Consider the following 18,473-nt stretch of genomic DNA (forward strand, 5'->3'; position numbering starts at 1 on the left):
GGCACGCGCGCCGTTGCCCCAGCACATCTAGAGAGTTGCAAATCCAAGGCAAAACCTCCCATGCGTTTTGGCCATTTGGTCCCTCCCCTCGCCCGCCAGCCACAATAAGACCCTGAGGGGTCCGCCCGGGCCTGCCTCCCGCCTTCCTTTCCCCCCTGCTTCCCGGAGCCCCCCATGGGCCTCCGAGCGGCTCTGGAACAGCAGCAGCATGCAGCGGCGGGGTGGGGCAGGCATGGAGCGGCGAAGCCAGGGGCTGATGCTGCTGCTGGCTGCCCTGGCCGGCGCGCAGTATGAGAAGTACAGCTTCCGCGGCTTCCTGGCTTCGCTGGAGCAGTACAAGGGTGAGGGCTGGAAGCAGAGCATCCCCACCCTGGATGCCAGCCTGCGCCTCCACCACCTGCTGCGTAACAGCGAGGCGCACTGCCACCAGGAGTGCGCTGCCAGCAGTGGCAAGGCGCCAAGGGAGCCCTGGCTTGAAGAGCCGGGCCCCGGCGCCGCACCGGACGAGGGGCTGGCTGAGCTGGAGCTCTTTGGGCAAGTCCTGCACGACTTCCAGCGACACACCCCTTACCTGTACCTGCACTACGAGCTCTATAAGGTGAAGGGCGCGCCCCCCGGAGTCCGTCCGGCCGCGCGATCCTGTGCAGAGCGACTCCGCTAGCATGGGATGAAGTGGGGATGTTAATGTATGAGTTGTTTTTTCTAAACTAAAACCTCAGTAGTCAGGTTAAATTGCCATGTTGGCACTTTGCGATAAATAAGTGGGTTTTGGGTTGCAGTTTGGGCACTCGGTCCCAACTCGCCATCGCTGAGTTAAAGCCTCTCTATCCTCTCCCACACACACACACACACAGACACCAGCAAGCATCCATTCCTTCCACCTTCAGAGCTGCAAGCAGCCTGATGAGCCCAATTGGGTTTGAGGTAGTCAGGGCTCGGGAGCAAACCAGGGTGGGTCAAAGTCAGTACTTGGATGGGGGATCACCAAGGAAGACCGGGGTTGCTATGCAGAGGACTCCAATGGCAAAGCCACCTCTGTAAACCTCATGCCAGGAACGTTTCTCATGCCTGTGGAATAGGGTTGTAATGCTAAGATGTGTGCCGTTATTAGTCCGAGCAAACTGAAAAATAATATAACAGACACACAAACCACAGTCAAGTAATTAGAACATAATCCTAGACTCTTTCAATATTATGGCATGTATTATAACTCATACATAAAGAATATCAAGCAAAGAGTAACTCGTTCAGTATTGTAGCAGTCAATATATAACATACATAAAGATTGTCATGACATACGAGTCTCACCGAGAACTGCAAACGTTGCGGTCTGATGGATATTAAGTAATATATGTTATTCTGAAGAAGAAAATGAAACAAGTTTAAAAATGAAGCTCGTCATTTTGGGTGAAAACGCACAGTCGCTTTATCCTCCTTTAATGCCTGTTTTAGCCAGGAGTGAACGCACATCAAGTGAAACGCATGCGTTCGATCCTGGCTGAATCCTGGCTGAAACAGGGATTAAAGGAGGATAAAGCGACAGTGTGTTTTCGCCCATTGTTTCTTATATGTGGTTCAGCTCAGCCCGACCTTGAGCTGTCTGTGCAAGATTGCCTGAGTCAGCATATTTCCTCCCACCTATTCACATCAGACGCTTCTGTTTAAACTCTGGATACGAGAGCGAATGTCAGGACTCTGGAGCTCTTTGTCGTTACATGAGACCAGCTTACTCCTTTGCCTCTGGATATCATCTCTGCGCATGCTCGGTACAGCACTGTATGGGACACGTGTGCTTTGATCCCACTTTGGAGGATCGTTTCAGCATTTATTTGTGGAGGCATTTCAAGATCCTTGTGTATGATTTTCTGTGCTTGCCATTCTTTATGTATGTTATATATTGACTGCTACAATATTGAATGACTTACTCTTTGCTTGATATTCTTTATGTATGAGTTATAATGTGTGTGTGTGTAAAGTGCCTTCAAGTCGCAGCCGACTTATGGCGACTCCTTTTGGGGTTTTCATGGCAAGAGACTAACAGAGGTGGTTTGCCAGTGCCTTCCTCTGCACAGCAACCCTGGTCTTCCTTGGTGGTCTCCCATCCAAATACTAACCAGGGCTGACCCTGCTTAGCTTCTGAGATCTGATGAGATCAGGCTAGCCTGGGCCATCCAGGTCAGGGCATGAGTTATAATACATGCCATAATATTGAAAGAATCTAGGCTTATGTTCTAATTACTTGATTGTGGTTTGTGTGTCTGTTATATTATTTTTCGGTTTGCTCTGTGGAATAGGGTTGCCAGCTGCAGTTTGGGGAATACCTGGAGATTTGGGGGGTGGAGCCTGAAGAGGGTGGGGTTTACGGAGGGGAGGGACTTCAATGCCATAGACTCCAATTGCCAAAGCGGCCACTTTCTCCAGGGGAACTGATCTCTATCAGCTGGAGATCAGTTGTAATGGCAGGAGATCTCCAGCTAGTACCTGGAGGTTGGCAACCCTACCTGTGGACAGGGTCACTGTAAGTCCCTTGTGACTGGACAGCACATTCTTCTTTTTCTTTCAAGCTGTGATTTGGCAAAAAAGAAGAAAAGAAAGAAACCTCACTATAGATCCTATCAGTGTCTTAAGGGTGAATGCTTGCATTTTCTTATCTCTTTTCTCATGTAAAAAAGGTCTCCCATCCTGTCCCCTATTTATCTCATTTGGTATGAGCCCTGCGGCTGCAGTCTTCTTTCTCTAACACACAAATACCTCAGTCACCTGACTTTAAAAAGAGGAGGTGGTAGTTACCATTGAAACCAATGTGGGGACCAAACGTCAGGCAAATACTCTTACTTATGATTTGCTGGGGGTGGGGTGGGGGGGGAATGATGGTATAACATTTTTCATAATGAAGAGTTGCGACTCATACAAGAGCAGTAGGTTGCAAGTTACGGCTCTACAGCCAAACATGGCTCAGAACAGAAAGAAATCTGGCTTTAAACAAAATACAGATCTTCTGGAGTGGTAGGTGCCGAGTTGGAAAAACCAGTACGTAAAAGGAATAGCAAGCAAATATTTTTATAGAATTAAAGGGCTTCGTAGGGTTGGTTTACAAAACTGGGAATGAAAGAGGTGATCGGCTTCCAGTAATCCCAGTGTGATCCATGTGCAGATTTATGATAGTGGGCTCAAACAATCACACAGGGTACTTCTGGGTATATCTGTTACTTATTGTGAGGCTTCGCGTGCGTCCTTTTCTAATAAAGCACGCACGACAACCAGTGTTTGGGCTGCAGAAGCCGTATGGATTATTAATCAACATGTCGATTATCAGTAATATTAAGCTCTATATTTTCAGTTATATGAACGGGCTTCCTTATAAACCGTGCTGTTGATTTCTCGCTCTGAATTTTGACATAGTGTGACTTTAATTATAAAAAGGTTGCAGACCCCCTCACCAGAGAGTAACGGATGTATTGTGGTGTGAGCTTCTACAGCCAAGAAAATCTTAGGTTTGCCTATGAGTACTCACGCCATCGTACCAGTGCACTAACAGAAAGAAGAATTACACCCTTCTAAATCCATCAAAATCAATGAGTTTAGAAGGATGTAACATCTGTTTAGGATTGCCCTGCAAATGTGTGAGTCTTCAAGGAGCTCTGAGGGTTTGATTCCCCACTCCTCCACATGAGTGGCGGAGGCTAATCTGGTGAACTGGATTTGTTTCCCCTCTCCTATACAGCTGGGTGACTAGGGCTGCCAGGCAGGGCCGTCTTAACAGCATTATAGGTCCCTGGGCAAAGCAGTGCACTGGGGGCCTCTACCTACACAACCACTCACAGGAATAAAAATGTAAATGGTCGATAAAATTAAAGATATATTTATTGGTGCTTCCAATGAACAAGTCCTTTCTTACATTATACTTCAGTATTTATTCTTAACCCAAACCCAAATTAACATTAATATTGTTCATTATCTTTAGTAAAGCAAATGCTAAATATGCAAGTTACAACATACATAGATTAGCCTGGGGCTCCTATGCTCGTACGGCCCCTGGGCAACTGCCCAGAGTGCCCATAGGTTAAGATGGCCCTGCTGCCAGGTCCCCCTTCTCCTCCAGCGGGAGCTTTTGGGGCAGGAGAGCGGTGCCGCCTCGCGAGGAGCCTTATGCCACTCCAACTCTTAGTTTGAGTGATAAAGGGCCACTTGCGATGCAGCACGTCCGGGTGTAAACGCATTGCAAGGGGCCTTTTACCACTCAAGTTTTACCCCTAAGAGTCTGAATGGCATAAGGCTCCTTGCGAGGCGACACTTCTGGTTGCAAACCGGAAGTGCTGCGCGGGTGCGTCGGCACGCGCGCACACACGTTTGCCCGCCAACCCTCAGGTGGTCGGCGGGCAGAGGAGCAAATTACCAGGGGTTTGCCCGCCACCACCGGGCACCTGGCAACCCTATGAGTGACCTTGGGCTAGTCACACTCTCTCAGCCTCACCTACCTCACAGGGTGCCTGTTGTGGGGAGGGGAAGGTGATTGTAAGCCGGTTTGAGTCTCCCTTTAGTGGTAGAGAATGTCGGCATATAAAAACCAACTCTTCTTCTTGTCAAACGTATCATCTAGTTTGGCCCTGAAGGGGGATGTTTTGACACTCTTCAATGTCCTGAAGGGGGCAACCTCTCCTCGGGTTGCCAGGTCCCTCTTCACCACTGGTGGGAAGTTTTTGGGGTGGAGCCTGAGGAGGGCGCGGTTTGGGAAGGGGAGGGACTTCAATGACATAGAGTCCAATTGCCAAAGCGGCCCTTTTCTCTAGGGGAACTGATCTCTGTTGGCTGGTGATCAGTTGTAATAGCAGATCTCCAGCTAGTACCTGGAGGGTGGCAACCCTATTAAAAGAACCGAGGTAGGGTTGCCAACTCCAAGCTGGGAAATTCCTGAAGATTTGGGGGTGGAGCCTGAGGAAGGCAGCATTTGGGGCGGACAACAGATCTCTGTAGTCTGGAGATTGGATGTGATTCGGGAAGCTCTCCAGGCCTCATCTGGAGGTTGATAACCCTAAGTCCAGGAAACATTACCTTTGTCTATGAAGTGAGCACTTGTTTGCAAGCCACTGCCCCATCATAGGAGGACACATCATGTACGGTTGCCAACCTCCAGGTAGTAGCTGGAGATCTCCCGCTATTACAACTGATCTCCAGCTGATACAAATCAGTTCCCCTGGAGAAAATGGCTGGAGACCCATATAGAAACTGTTTGCGGTCCCTGATGAGATGTCACCTATTATGGTTCCTTGAAATTGTGCCTTTGGATACATGTAGCTGATGAAGCCATATGCGAAACGTGATTATGATCTAGACGACACGTTCTGTACTGTACTTTTCCCATCGTGGCTTTGGTTGATCTCCAGCGAGTTGATTATATCAAGCTAGAAAAAGAAAAACTCCACAACGAATTATTTCTACAATATATTTGAACTTACCTGTAACTGGTCTGACACCAGTTTGATCAAGCTTCCCTCATGCTGGATTCGATATCATAGTATTTATTTAATATTTCATACTTACCTGTATCTTGCTGTACTTCATATTTGTATATATTTATTTATTATCACTTATGCACTTTAGTCACATCTAAACTTTGCATTTTTCCAAAAAGTGTATTTTGTGCTGTTTGGGTTGCTCCAACCTCCAGGTAGTAGCTGGAGATCTCCCGCTATTACAACTGATCTCCAGCTGATACAAATCAGTTCCCCTGGAGAAAATGGCTGTTTTGACCATTGGACTCTATGGCACTGAAGTCCCTCCCCTCTCTAAACCCCGCCTCCTCAGGCTCCACCCCAAAAACCTCCCGCCGGTGGCGAAGAGGGACCTGGCAACCCTAACATCATGTTTTAATTTGCCCAATGCCCATCCCACTACCCTCAAGGATTCCACACACACAGCAGTTCCTTGGCAGACAAACTAATGGTGAAAGGTTTCCCCGAATTAGAAAGTTTGCAATCCTCCTCAGCCTTATCCCTCCACTCTCTTTATCTTCCTTGTTCAGCCTTACTCTGCTCCCTGTATTTAGTCACCCATATCTGAAGATATAAATTCCAAAAGAGCTCTTGCACATACCTTTCGAGGACAGTTTCATAACTTGTACTCCCCATCATTTTGCAATCCTTTTTATGCCTGTTTGTTGTACGACCCAGACATGTTCCAACCAACTTTCTGCATTGCTGCCGTGGATCAAAACCTTTCAATAAGTTCTGCCAAGAATCAGCTGCTGCTAAGAAGCCACTCCTTGCGAGAGAATTGGAAATTTCCCTCTCAAACCAACTGTGACTGGCCTAGTTATTTTCCATAGAAGGGCTTTGAATGATGATGGCTTTTTCACGCAGAACCCCCCTCTTCTTTAGTATCTCTTCTGAGTGGAATTTTTTTACTCATACTTAATGGATTTCATTGCTAAAGTCTTCCCTGACACTCCCCAACATACACTGGCCAATGCGTAATTTTAAAAGCGTGCGTTTTTTCCCTTCCTCCAGAGATACATGGCGATGAAACATGAAAAGCTGGCAGTCTTCAGAAAAAAATAAATAACATGAAACAGCGGCCTCACAAACACAAGATAAAAAGAGACAAAGGGTGTTTCCACCCTATAGACTCAAACTGGGAATCCTGTGAGCTCTAGTCCCACGGTGGGGGATTTTAAAAGATTACCACTAGTCTCACAAAAAGTCAATCCTTGCAATCTTTGAAGGATGCTATAACAGTTAGTGGCATAAATAGGGTTGCCAGCCTCCAGGTGCTAGCTGGAGATCTGCTATTTCAACTGATCTCCAGCCGATAGAGACCAGTTCACCTGGAAAAAATGGCCGCTTTGGCAATTGGACTCTATGGCATTGAAGTCCCTCCCCTCCCCAAACCCCGCCCTCCTCAGGCCCCAAAATCCTCCCACTATAACATGGTGTATCATAACATGAGGTATTTGTTTGCAAACTTTTTTTGGTCCTATTGTCTGTTTACTATAAACATCACACACCTGTATTGGTTACTGTTATCTGTTACTTACAGATACTTTCTTCAGAGAATTAAAGGTGACTAGATGAAAGGTTCACAGCTGTAGCGTGCATGGGTTAGCATAGCATAAATAACAACAAGCAGATCAATGCAATTTCGTGGCAGCGGAAAAGGATGACACTTGGAAACAGGGGAGGGGGTCCCAAGAATAACCCAAGGCAAAGGTCCTAACAAAATATCTAAAATCATAACTAAACCTCAAAAAAGTCTCTACCTTGTAGCTAGGGTTGCCAACTCCAGTTGTGAAATTTCTAGAGATGTGGGAGTTAGAGTTGCCAGGTCCCTCTTTGCCACCGGAGGGAGGTATTTGGGGTGGAGCCTGAAGAGGGAGTGGTTTGCGGAGGGGAGGGACTTCAATACTATAGAGTCCAATTGCCAAAGCAGTCATTTTTCTCCAGGTGAACTGATCTCTATCTAGGGTTGCCAACTGCCCAGTTGTAGCGGGCAATTGCCCACCAATCAACTGGGCTGCCCGCCGACCAGCTGATGGCCAGCGGGAGGAGCAGAAAAGGGGGGACGATCCCTCGCACACTCCCGAGAAGGCTCCAGCCTCCCCCCACCCCCATGCTACAAGCCCAACCGGGCTTGTAGCATGGAAAGGGAGGCTGCAGCATTCCTCCCAGCCCTGCTGTGCTCGCGCACCAAGCATGCGCACAGTGGGGCTTGGAAGGCTCCAGCCTCCCCCCCAGATCCCGTCCTCCTCAGGCCCCGCCCCCAAAACCTCCCGCCGGTGGCAAAGAGGGACCTGGCAACCCTATCTCTATCGGCTGGAGATCTGTTGTAATACAGTTGTAATTATTGTAATACAGTTGTAATTGTTGTAATACAGTTGTTATCCGGGCTGTGTGACCGTGGTCTTGGTATTTTCTTTCCTGACGTTTTGCCAGCAGCTGTGGCCGGTATCTTCAGAGGAGTAACACTGAAGGACAGTGAAGATGCCTGCCACAGCTGCTGGCGAAACGTCAGGAAAGAAAATACCAAGAAAATACCAAATACACAGCCCGGATCACCTACAAGAACCGATGTAATAGGATTGTTTATATTCCGCTTCTAATGTCCCCTCTCCTGAGCCATCAAGGCAGGGTAGGTTATAAATTCAAACTGTCATTATTTAATTGCTTAATAATATAGTCCTATCCTACAACAATGACGGAGAGCAATTAAGTAGACACAGCCCTACCCCACAGGCCTATAATTTAAGAAGAGTCTTGTCAGGGAAGTAAAGGTTTTTAACTGGATTCATCATCGCAGTTTCCACCAATGAACTCTGGGAGCTGTGTTTCGCATACACACATCCCCCTAAATAACGTTTTCGTTGTTTTTTTTAATGCGTAACACTGAAAATGCCCTTTTGGCTTTTCTTAAGCCATTTATGCAGTGCTTGAGTGTTCTTCGGTTAGAAAGCAGGTTTACATACACATCGGTGGTGGAAAGAGCCGTCAGTCGCAGCCATTTTATAGCTACCCTGTAGTGTTTTAAATAGGGTCGCCAGCTTCGGGTTGGGAAATACCTGGAGCTTTTTGGGGGTGGAGCCTGAGGAGGGCGGGATTTGGGGAGGGGAGGGACTTCAATGCCATAGAGTCCAATTGCCAAAGTGGCCATTTTCTCCAGGGGAACTGATCTCTGACACCTGGAGATCAATTGTAATAGCGGGAGATCTCCAGCCACCAGTTGGCAACCCTAGTAGTGAGGCATGGGCTGGAGGCTGGCAACCTTAGTTTTAAGGTCAAGAGATAAGCAGAGGTGGTTTGCCATTCTCTGGCTCTGCATCGCAACCCTGGCCTTTCTTGGTGGTCTCCCCATCCAAGTACTAACCAGGGCTGACCCTGCTTAGCTTCTGAGATCTGACCAAATCGGGTAAGCCTGGTCCATCCATTCACATTACTGGGGGACTTTTTCCAGCTGAATGTTTTAGGCATTCAATTTCACTAGGGTTGCCAACCTCCAGGTACTAGCTGGAGATCTCCTGCTATTACAACTGATCTCCAGCCGATAGAGATCAGTTCCCCTGGAGAAAATGGCCGCTTTGGCCATTGGACTTTATAGCATTGAAGTCCCTCCCCAAACCCCGCCCTCCTCAGGCTCTGCCCCAAAAACCTCCTGCTGGTGGCGAAGAGGGACCTGGCAACCCTAAACTGCACCCACTCTCCGGGGTGAACTGATCTGACCTCCTCACATGGGGAACTACATGTACTGCCCTAGGCTCCTTGCAGGAAGGTTGGGATAAAAACATATTAGAGACAGAGAGAGAGACTTCTTGGGGTTTCTTCACTGTCTGTTTTCATCTAATCAAGCTTAAGTTTGTAGGATATGCAATGGGAAGTTGGGTCTACAGCTTTTTAAACTGTTAGAGGAGCTTGATGTGCAAACATTAGTTAAGTAAACCTTTTTTTTTCCCCAGCAGTTAAATAAACAGTATTATTTGCAAACGGGGAGGTTCTGTGGTTTACAGGCAGCGCGCATGGATTGCAAGCAGAGGGTTCTGTTACCAAAACTGCTCTTAGATTGGGGAAATTAGCATGAGCAGTGGCTCTAATATTTATATAGCGGAATCACCCAATGTATACCAGCGTTGTTTTCAGTGACAGAATAACAACAGACCAAGGATTTCCAGATTAAGAGTGTTTATGTTGCAAATACATACATACAACAAACTAAGAATAAAAGGTAGGTAGGATTAGAGACGTTTCTCAAAAGAGAGGATATTGTTGATTGGGTGATATGTTACCGATCTAGAAGTGGAAATGTTCAAAATCCGTGGCATAAAGATGCAAAAATGAAATATAGCAGGGGATAGGCAAGGGATGTATTGGAGCCTTGAGCCAGCCAAGTCACCGTAAAGGAGGGGTGTGTGTGTGGAGCTCCGCAAAACTCAACACACAGGGCACAAGATTTAGCAAAGAAGGACAAGAAGTAAAAAGGGGTGTGTCTGCTCTGTCGGGAAGGGCAAAATATACCCTTCTCTGGGAAGGGGGGAGGTTGAGACTCCCCAGATGGCTCCTATCTAAAACAATAGGGTTCAAAGACTTTGGATCCATAGATCGGGCAAAGTGACAATTTGTAAACTAAGCTGGCACCAATGATTTGCACATCCTCGGATGGCTCGGCTCGGTCTTCTCATGTCAGGAAAGTGTAAATCTTTACACTCCAGGGATGCGGCAGAATGCAGATTGCGGCGGATGTTTTTCTCACAGAATACCAGAGGGGGGGGACTGCGAGAGAGAGAGAGCGACGTGATGCTCTCGCTTTAGCGTTATGGCTACCCTTTGGTTCAAGAGGCAATCAGGATCATGGTTTCCCTTTTGCTGGTTCTGCAGGGGCGACCTGGTCTCTTATCTCAGACAGCCTGGTGATGCATCAGAGCACTAGCCCAGAGCGGCGGGCTGTTGGCGCTTTAAACAGTTCAGCGAGTCTCTGGTGTGGTTGCCATGACCAGGGCGGGAGGTCAGACAGCGCATATTGCAACAGTTCCCAGGGAGACTCCCCTGGCATGTTCAGTTAAAAGGACTGCTGGTAGCAAAAACTGGGGGAATACAACAAAGGCCGGCTGTGCTTTTTATGGTTTAAAAAGCCACGTTTATTTAAATAGGAACTTTGTGAGTCATGAAAGTTCATCTTGGAATACACGTTGTTAGGTTTTAAGGTGCGGCTTAGCCTTACATTCCCAGCCTTGGCAGGCAAACTCCTACCTGGCTTGCCATGCTGTAATTTTCCACCCCTGGGCTCCTTTCTGCTGCCTATTGGACAATTGAACAATGCTGCAACAGTGCTGCGTGCGAGGCTCTAGGGATTTCCCAAATCTCTGTGGTAAAAACCATATGGTAAAAACCATAGAGATGGAGGGGGTTCCTAGAGTGTCACACAATGCTGCAATTTCACTTCTGGGCATGAAGCATGATGATGAGTCCTCACCTCCCCGATGTTCCTGGTAGGGTTGCTTGGTCTCCACTGGCCACCAGTGAGAGTAGGGTGGTCAGATCCAGGTTGGGAAACTCCTGGAGATTTGGCAGTGGAGTCCGGGGAGAATAGAGACCTCAGTGGGGTACAATGCCATAGCATCTACCCTCCAAAGCATCCATTTCCTCCAAGGGAACTAATCTCTGTAGTCTGGAGATGAGCTGTAATTCTGGAAGATCCCCAGGTCCCTGGAGTCTGGCATCCCTCGTTCCTGGTGATGGCCAGCCAGGGTGATGGCCAGCCAGGGACTGGCAACCCTACTCCTGCCCCAACCCTCCATTCCACCCTACTTACCTAATGGGAAAATGGGAGAAAAGGGGTAGAAACAATGCTGCACAGCACAGTTATTTCACTTCTAGATGAACACTAGGATTGCCAAATTCCAGGTGGCACCTGGAGATCTCCTAGACCTGGAGCTGTTGCAATTGATCTCCAAACAGCCAAGATCAGTTCCCTTGGAGAAATTGGCTCCTTTGGAGGGTGGACTCTATAGCATTATACCCTGCTGTGATCCCTCCCCATCCCAAACCATGCCATCCCCAGGCTCCACCACCCCCCAATCTCCAGGTATTTCCCAACCCAAAGCTGGTAACCCTAGAACATGTGGAACTGACGTCAATGTGTTGAGCAACTCCCTACGAATTCCCCTGATCTCTTTACTGTTGGGCATTCCTAAAGTGTCACTCAACACAGTGGCATTACTTCCAGCTCCGCAGCTAGAAGTGATGTCACTGCATCACATGGCACTCCCCATGCCCAAACCTTAAAACATCCAGGATGCCTGGCAACCCTAGGGGTACTGAGCTTTTATTTTGCTACGAAAGACTAATATGGCTACCCCTTTACAACCTGTTATGGTTTGCCTATAAGATTCCCTCAGAAGCATTTGACTGGCAAGAGAAGACCACACCAGATGAACCTATAGCGTTGGGGTTGCACCGGTGAGAGGTTTTTGGGACAGAGCCTGAGGAGGGCGGGGTTTGGGGAGGGGAGGGACTTCAATGACATAGGGTCCAATAGCCGAGGCAGCCATTTTCTCCAGGGGAACTGATCTCTATCAGTTGGAGATCAGTTGTAATAGCAGGAGATCTCCAGCTAGTACCTGGAGATACTATCAGAGGCACAGATGGCTTTAAAGGGATCAGACAGATTCATGGAGGAGATGTCTATCAGTGACTCCACACCCAGAAGCAGTCAGCCTCTCAATCCCATAGGGTCCAATGGCCAAAGTGGCCATTTTCTCCAGGTGAGCTGATCTCCACATAGGAATTAGGAAGCAATTGAGAGCTGGGAATGGGGAGGGGGGCTGCTTTGGATGGTGAACTCTATGACATTATACCCCACTGAAGTCCCTCCCCCCAAAATAGGGTTGCCAACCTCCAGGCTCTAGCTGGAGATCTCCTGCTATTACAGCTGATCTCCAGCCGATAGAGATCAGTTCCCCTGGAGAAAATGGCCGCTTTGGCAATTGGACACTATGGCATGGAAGTCCCTCCCCTCCCCAAACCCCACCCTCCTGAGACTTCACCCCCAAACTCTCCAAATATTTCCCAACTCGGACCTGGCAACGCTATGTCTCATGCAGTAGCCAACCAGTTAAGTCTGGAGGGCCAACAACAAGACACAGACTTCTCCTGATGTTGCCTCCTGGCACTGGGATTGAGAGGCTGACTGCTTCTGGGTGTGGAGGTTCGCTTTAGTCAACATGTCCAGTAGTCACTGATAGACCTCTCCTCCATGAATCTGTCTGATCCCTTTAAAGCCATCTGTGCCTCTGATAGTACCTCCAGGTACTAGCTGGAGATCTCCTGCTATTACAACTGATCTCCAACCAATAGAGATCAGTTCCCCTGGAGAAAATGGCTGCCTCGGCCATTGGACTCTATGGCATTGAAGTCCCTCCCCTCCCCAAACCCCGCCCTCCTCAGGCTCTGCCCCAAAAACCTCCCACCGGTGGCGAAGTGGGACCTGGCAACCCTAGCCTGTGACCATCACAACATCCAGTGGCAGTGAATTCCCCATTTTAATCAATCGTTGAGTAAAGAAACATTTTCTTTTGTCCATCCTTAATCTACTGTCCAGCAATTGTTTCCTGTACATCTGTTCAAGTACAGGATGGCTTTATCCACAGGGTCAGGAGACAGGAGGGTTATTTTCCAGTCATATCCTGATGTCCAGGTAACCCAAGTCAGGAAATACCTAACTTCAGGTCTCACTCTGCAATTCCTTCCTCCCTGCCTTGCCCTGACTTTGGGGGTTACCGCATTATGTATTCCCAGCGATGTATTAAGAGATTGAAAATGTTATAAAAAACATCGCTTTAAAAGGGTTTTTGGATGCCACGGCTAAAAAATGGTTGGAAGACGTCTTCACAGCTAAAGGGGCCAAACAAAGTGCGAACAGTATTTTTTATAAGTTTCAAACCGTTAATACGTCGCTGGGAATATATAATGGGGTAACCCCCACTGTCATTGTCAAGGACACATAGGGAGGGAACTATTCGGTGCCAGTAAGCAGGGAAAACCCATCTTCTGAGGCCCTGGGAAAGGTTCTTCTATTTTTTTTTGTTCACGAAGGGCTGTGGTTTGGAGCCGAGAGGCTTTTTCCAGGCTGGGCATCCATTTTGTTCATGTTTTCCAGGGTTGTTATTGCAAATCTGTGGCCGTGGCTGCTTTTTATTCAGGTGTGAGCCAGACGTTCCAGAAGCAGAACTGTTGCGGAGCCTCTTTTTTCCCCTGCTGTGGAAATGCACGTTTGTTTGCAGAGCTTTTTCAGACACATTTGCGTTTATATTTCCTGTAATGTTTGTGTAAACGTTGGTTCTGATTTTTTTTTTCCTTTGGCTTCCTTATTTGTGCACTCCTTTCCTGTGCTCCCATGGGGGGCGGGGGAGTTGCTTGTTAAAATAGCCTTGCAAAAATATCTGTAGTTTATCTGCTACTTAAAGAAGCTTTTTGGACAGGGGGGCAGGTGCAATTTATATTTCTCAGGGCAGCCCTTACTCAGGTTGTACCCACTCAAGAGTGATCCCCACCTCTCCGGCAGACTCAGTGCGATTTCTCCCCCACCACCATCCCATTTTTACCAAAGAAGAGATAAAATAAATCTGCCTTGCTGGCAATATGCTGCGGTGTAACATTTGTCGGGAAGCATAACTATTCAAGACTTCTGATAGGGTTGCCAGGTCCCTCTTCGCCACCGGCAGGAAGTGTGTGAGGCGGAGCCTGGGGAGGAGTGACATAAATGCCATAGAGTCCAATGGCCAAAGCGGCCATTTTCTCCAGGTGAACTGATCTCTGACGGCTGGAGATCAGTTTTTATAGCAGATCTCCAGCTGCTACCTGGAGGTTTAGCAAAAAATAAGCACCAAATACTAAATAGACTAGCTAAGTGAAAAAAATAGTATTCAGCTCACACTAATTATGCAAAAGTGCAATGTTATTATTTACAAGTGCAAGAAGCCAACAATAATAGAGATACACACAACAAAATGTATACAAAGATACATTGTAGCTAAAGAGGTACCAATACAGATGGTCAGTTTCAACCTGGAAAGTCCTTTAAAGGTAAGTACAATGACTTTTTTTTTTAATTTCTTTCTTCCAGAAAGATGATGAGACAGAGATCAGTTCCCCTGGAGAAAATGGCCGCTTTGGCCATTGGACTCTATGGCATTGAAGTCCCTCCCCTCTCCAAACCCCAGCCTCCTTAGGCTCCACCCCAAAAAACTCCAGGTATTTCCCAACCCGGAGCGGGCAACCCTACTCACCGCTGCTGCTCCCACCATGTGAGCCTGAGGAGAAATCTCCTTACCTTTTCCAGGTCCTGGCTCTCTTTAAAAATAGAACATCCCATACAGGGCTTCCTGAGCTCTCATGGGAATATAACTCACAGTGGGTAGCTCATACCCTACCAGAAAATATTTTTGTTAGTCTTTAAGGTGCTACTGGACTCTTGCCCTTTTTGACTATGGGAATATAAGAACACCACAACAAGATTACACCTTCTTGTACCAGTTCAGCCACCTTTTTAATGGCCCTGGCAACACTCAACCAGAAGTGGTGGCAGAACTCTCATGACCAGAACGAATCTCCTAAGAGTTTGGGGATTGGACAAGATTGGCTTGCCACACTGCAAGAGGCCTGGTAGAGTAAGGAGTTTTATCCCTTATAGTAGACAGGTAGGATTACCAAGCCCCAGGTGGGGCCTGGAGATCTACCAGAATTCCAACCGATCTCCAGACAACGGAGATCAGTTCCCATGGAGGAAATGGAGGGTTGCCAGGTCCCTCTTCGCTACCGGCGGGAGATTTTTGGGGCAGAGCCTGAGGAGGGCGGGGTTTGGGGAGGGGAGGGACTTCAATGCCTTAGAGTTCAATTGCCAAAGCCGCCATTTTTTCTCTAGGCGATCTGATCTCTATTGGCTGGAGATCAGTTGAATTAGCAGGAGATCTCCTGCTACTACCTGGCAGTTGGCAACCCTAAGGAAATGGCTGCTTTGGAGGGTGAACTGTATTGTGTCGTACCATGCTGAGGGTAAACTAAGAGTTGCAAAACCAAGCATCTTCCTATGATGGAGGCACATGTTTCGGAATGAGGTTCCCTGTGGACACAAAGGTGATGCCTTATAGGTTCTTCTGAAACACCATCTGTTCCGATGAGGCGGAGGAAAGCCAGGGCTGGCTTTTTGCTTTGGGTAAGACATGCTTTGTCAAGAAGCAAATGGGCCCCAGGAAACCCACTGATAGGTGCCAAAGCACCCACAAGCACCACATTGAGGATCACTGGGCAAGAATGTTAACCCAAAGGGAGAAAAAAACCAAGATGCACACAGTCCAAACAGATTTCTTGTTTCTTCATAGGAGCAGGATGTGAATTCCCATATACTATTTTGTTTTACAAGAGTTCATAGCAATCAGGGTAAAAAAATGGGATTCTATCACTACATTCTATAGCCCACAAAGTACGTCTCCCCATTGATCCAAAGATGCCTCGATAAATTTTATTCCCTTGCTTTTCCCCTCTTTCTCTGTGCCCCAGGATCAACTTTGCATTGTTACAGATGCAAATTCACCTTTTTCGACCTCCCCTGCTACACCACAAATGTTACCTGCCAGGCTGGAGAGGTTTGTGCCACCATCACTGGATCAGCAGGTAAGATTGCTCGTTCATTGTCTCCATTCCCCTCCCTTTCCCCTGAGTTTGTTCTCTGCCCAGCAGTCTTCCAACACGAGACTATTATTCTGTGAGAAGGCTTTCAACGCAATCCTGTGGCCTAATATAAGAAGAAGAAGAGTTGGTATTCATATGCCAACTTTCTCTGCCACTTAAGGGAGACTCAAACCGGCTTACAATCACCTTCCCTTCCCCTCCCCACAACAGACACCCTGTGAGGTAGGTGGGACTGAGAGAGTGTGACTTTACCAAGGCTACCCAGCTGGCTTCGTGTGGAGGAGTGGGGAAACAAATCCAGTTCACCAGATTAGCTTCCACCGCTCATGTGGAGGAGTGGGGAATCAAACCTGGTTCTCCAGATCAGACTCCACCGCTCTTAACCTATACACCATGCTGGCTCTCTTTTTAAGTTTAAGGAATTGCATTTGATTTCAAAATCCATATTGTAAAGCCACCAAAGCTTCATGATTCTGTTAAGGCATTCCAACGATCTTGTATGTGTTTCCCTAATGTTTGTTAAGTTAGCAACACAGATTTAGTGGTGAAGGGCATCCACAAAAGCCAGCTAGATTCTGGCATTATGGGTGGGATGTGATGAAAAATGAAGTTTGGGATTTCTATGCAGTATGAATATTCTAAGACTCTTTCCCCCCCTGACCTTTTTGAGCTGCTGAGCTCTCCCAAGTGTGTAAGGTTCCCAGACTTGTATCAACAAATTCCAAGAGATTTGGAATGCCTTTGGTGGGCAGAGTTTCTGAAGGATATGACATCATTTTCGGGTGACACTCAAGGAATTTCCCCTAATCTCTATGGTAAAGACCATAGAAACTAGGGGAAATAAAGACAATATAAACAATAAATTGCAATAGATTACATCCTGGGCTGACCCCAGATCCATGAGGCCAGCTGACTTGGGGTTACAGGCTAAGAAACAGAAGCATTTAGCCACACCCAGGCCAAAATTATTCGCACCCAGGAAGGGAAACAGAAGCTCGGCTCAGATCTTATTAGTTGGCAGAAATGTTCCCATGAATCCCCCTTGGTTTGCTCAGCCTCTGGCTGTGCCTAGGAAGGGGATTTGTTTTATTTCGCATATTTCTATGCCTGCCTTTCTCCTGACCATGTCAGCCGAGGGGGTGTAACAGGAAGGCTCAAGGAAGCAGACGTGCTCAGCCCAGATCTCTTAGCAGGCACAGATGTCCCTGAGAATTCCCCTTCCTTTGCTTCTTTCTACAGCAGGGCCGTAAGGGAGGTAAATATGTGGGGCATGGAATTTAAGGGGAGGGGCCATGGCTCAGTGGCAGAGCCTCTGCTTGGCTTGCAGAAGACCCCAGGCTCAGCCAGCGTGGTGTAGTGGTTAAGAGCGGTGGTTTGGAGAGGTAGAGTCTGATCTGGAGAACAAGGTTTGATTCCCCACTCCTCCACATGAGCGGCGGAGGCTAATCTGATGAACTGGATTGGCTTCCCCACTCCTACACACAAAGCCATCTGGGTGACCCTGGGCTAGTCACAGTTCTCTCAGCCCTACCTACCTCAAAGGGTGTCTGTTGTGGGGAGGGGAAGGGAAGGTGATTGTAAGCCGGTTTGAGTCTCCCTTAACTGGTAAAGAAAGTTGACATATAAAAACCAACTCTTCTTCTTCAATCCCCAGCATCTCCAGTTGAGGATCAGGTCATAGATGATAGGAAAATCTGCTGCCTGAGACCCTGGAGCACCTCTGCCACTCTGAGCAGACAATACTGACCTTGATGGACCTACGGTCTTATTCAGTATAAGGGAGCTTCATGTGTGTTCATGAGTGACTGTGGCCAAAAACATCTCTTTCAACAAATTCTCTTTTTATTCCCCTCTTGCCTTTTCCCCTGTAGTTGGCCACAAGGTGATCAAGAAGAAGGATTGTGTCGCCCAGGAGAAATGCAGCACAAACTCCACTGACTCCTTTGCAAGCATCAAATACACCACCTCTTATAAATGCTGCGAAGGAAGTGCCTGCAATGCAGCCACCACCCTGTCCTCCGCTCATCTTTCCCTATCCATGGGGCTGGCACTGCTGGGCATCTGGTTTGCTCAGCTGCTCTAAACCCCACTCTCCCCCACACCCATCAAACAGAGGAAGCAGTTCTCCAGGAAAGCAAGGAAGTGAAACACTTTTCTGAGCGGCTGCTCTTTGTTCAATGAAAGAATTGTATTTTTCGCCGTCTGCCCTAGTGCAGTGCTAGAAAAACGTATACTCTCCTCAGTCCCTTAAAGCCAATGGTGTTGCTCTGATTATCCTGCGTCATATAAATCAAGTCTTGGTGG

General features: G+C 47.6%; 1 protein-coding gene across 1 annotated transcript; it reads left to right on the top strand.

The window, feature by feature from the left end:
- The first annotated feature begins 232 nt into the window (after positions 1-232).
- On the top strand, positions 233-18,252 carry LOC130473545 (endoplasmic reticulum protein SC65-like). Its single transcript, XM_056845091.1, has 4 exons — positions 233-598; positions 8,801-8,834; positions 16,038-16,151; positions 18,041-18,252. The coding sequence occupies exons 1-4, from the start codon at positions 233-235 to the stop codon at positions 18,250-18,252; spliced, it is 726 nt and encodes a 241-aa protein (XP_056701069.1).
- The last annotated feature ends 221 nt before the right edge of the window (positions 18,253-18,473 follow it).

This window comes from Euleptes europaea, chromosome 1 (assembly GCF_029931775.1).
Source record: "Euleptes europaea isolate rEulEur1 chromosome 1, rEulEur1.hap1, whole genome shotgun sequence".
NCBI lineage: Eukaryota > Metazoa > Chordata > Lepidosauria > Squamata > Sphaerodactylidae > Euleptes > Euleptes europaea.

What these genes read in the sequence shown, in the direction of transcription:
- LOC130473545 (XM_056845091.1), top strand. Translation starts at nt 233, where the DNA reads ATGGAGCGGCGAAGCCAGGGGCTGATGCTGCTGCTGGCTGCCCTGGCC. An exon ending in TGCACTACGAGCTCTATAAG is followed by an intron (nt 599 to 8,800) that starts GTGAAGGGCGCG and finishes TTTGCCATTCTC; the next exon opens with TGGCTCTGCATCGCAACCCT. An exon ending in AACCCTGGCCTTTCTTGGTG is followed by an intron (nt 8,835 to 16,037) that starts GTCTCCCCATCC and finishes TCTGTGCCCCAG; the next exon opens with GATCAACTTTGCATTGTTAC.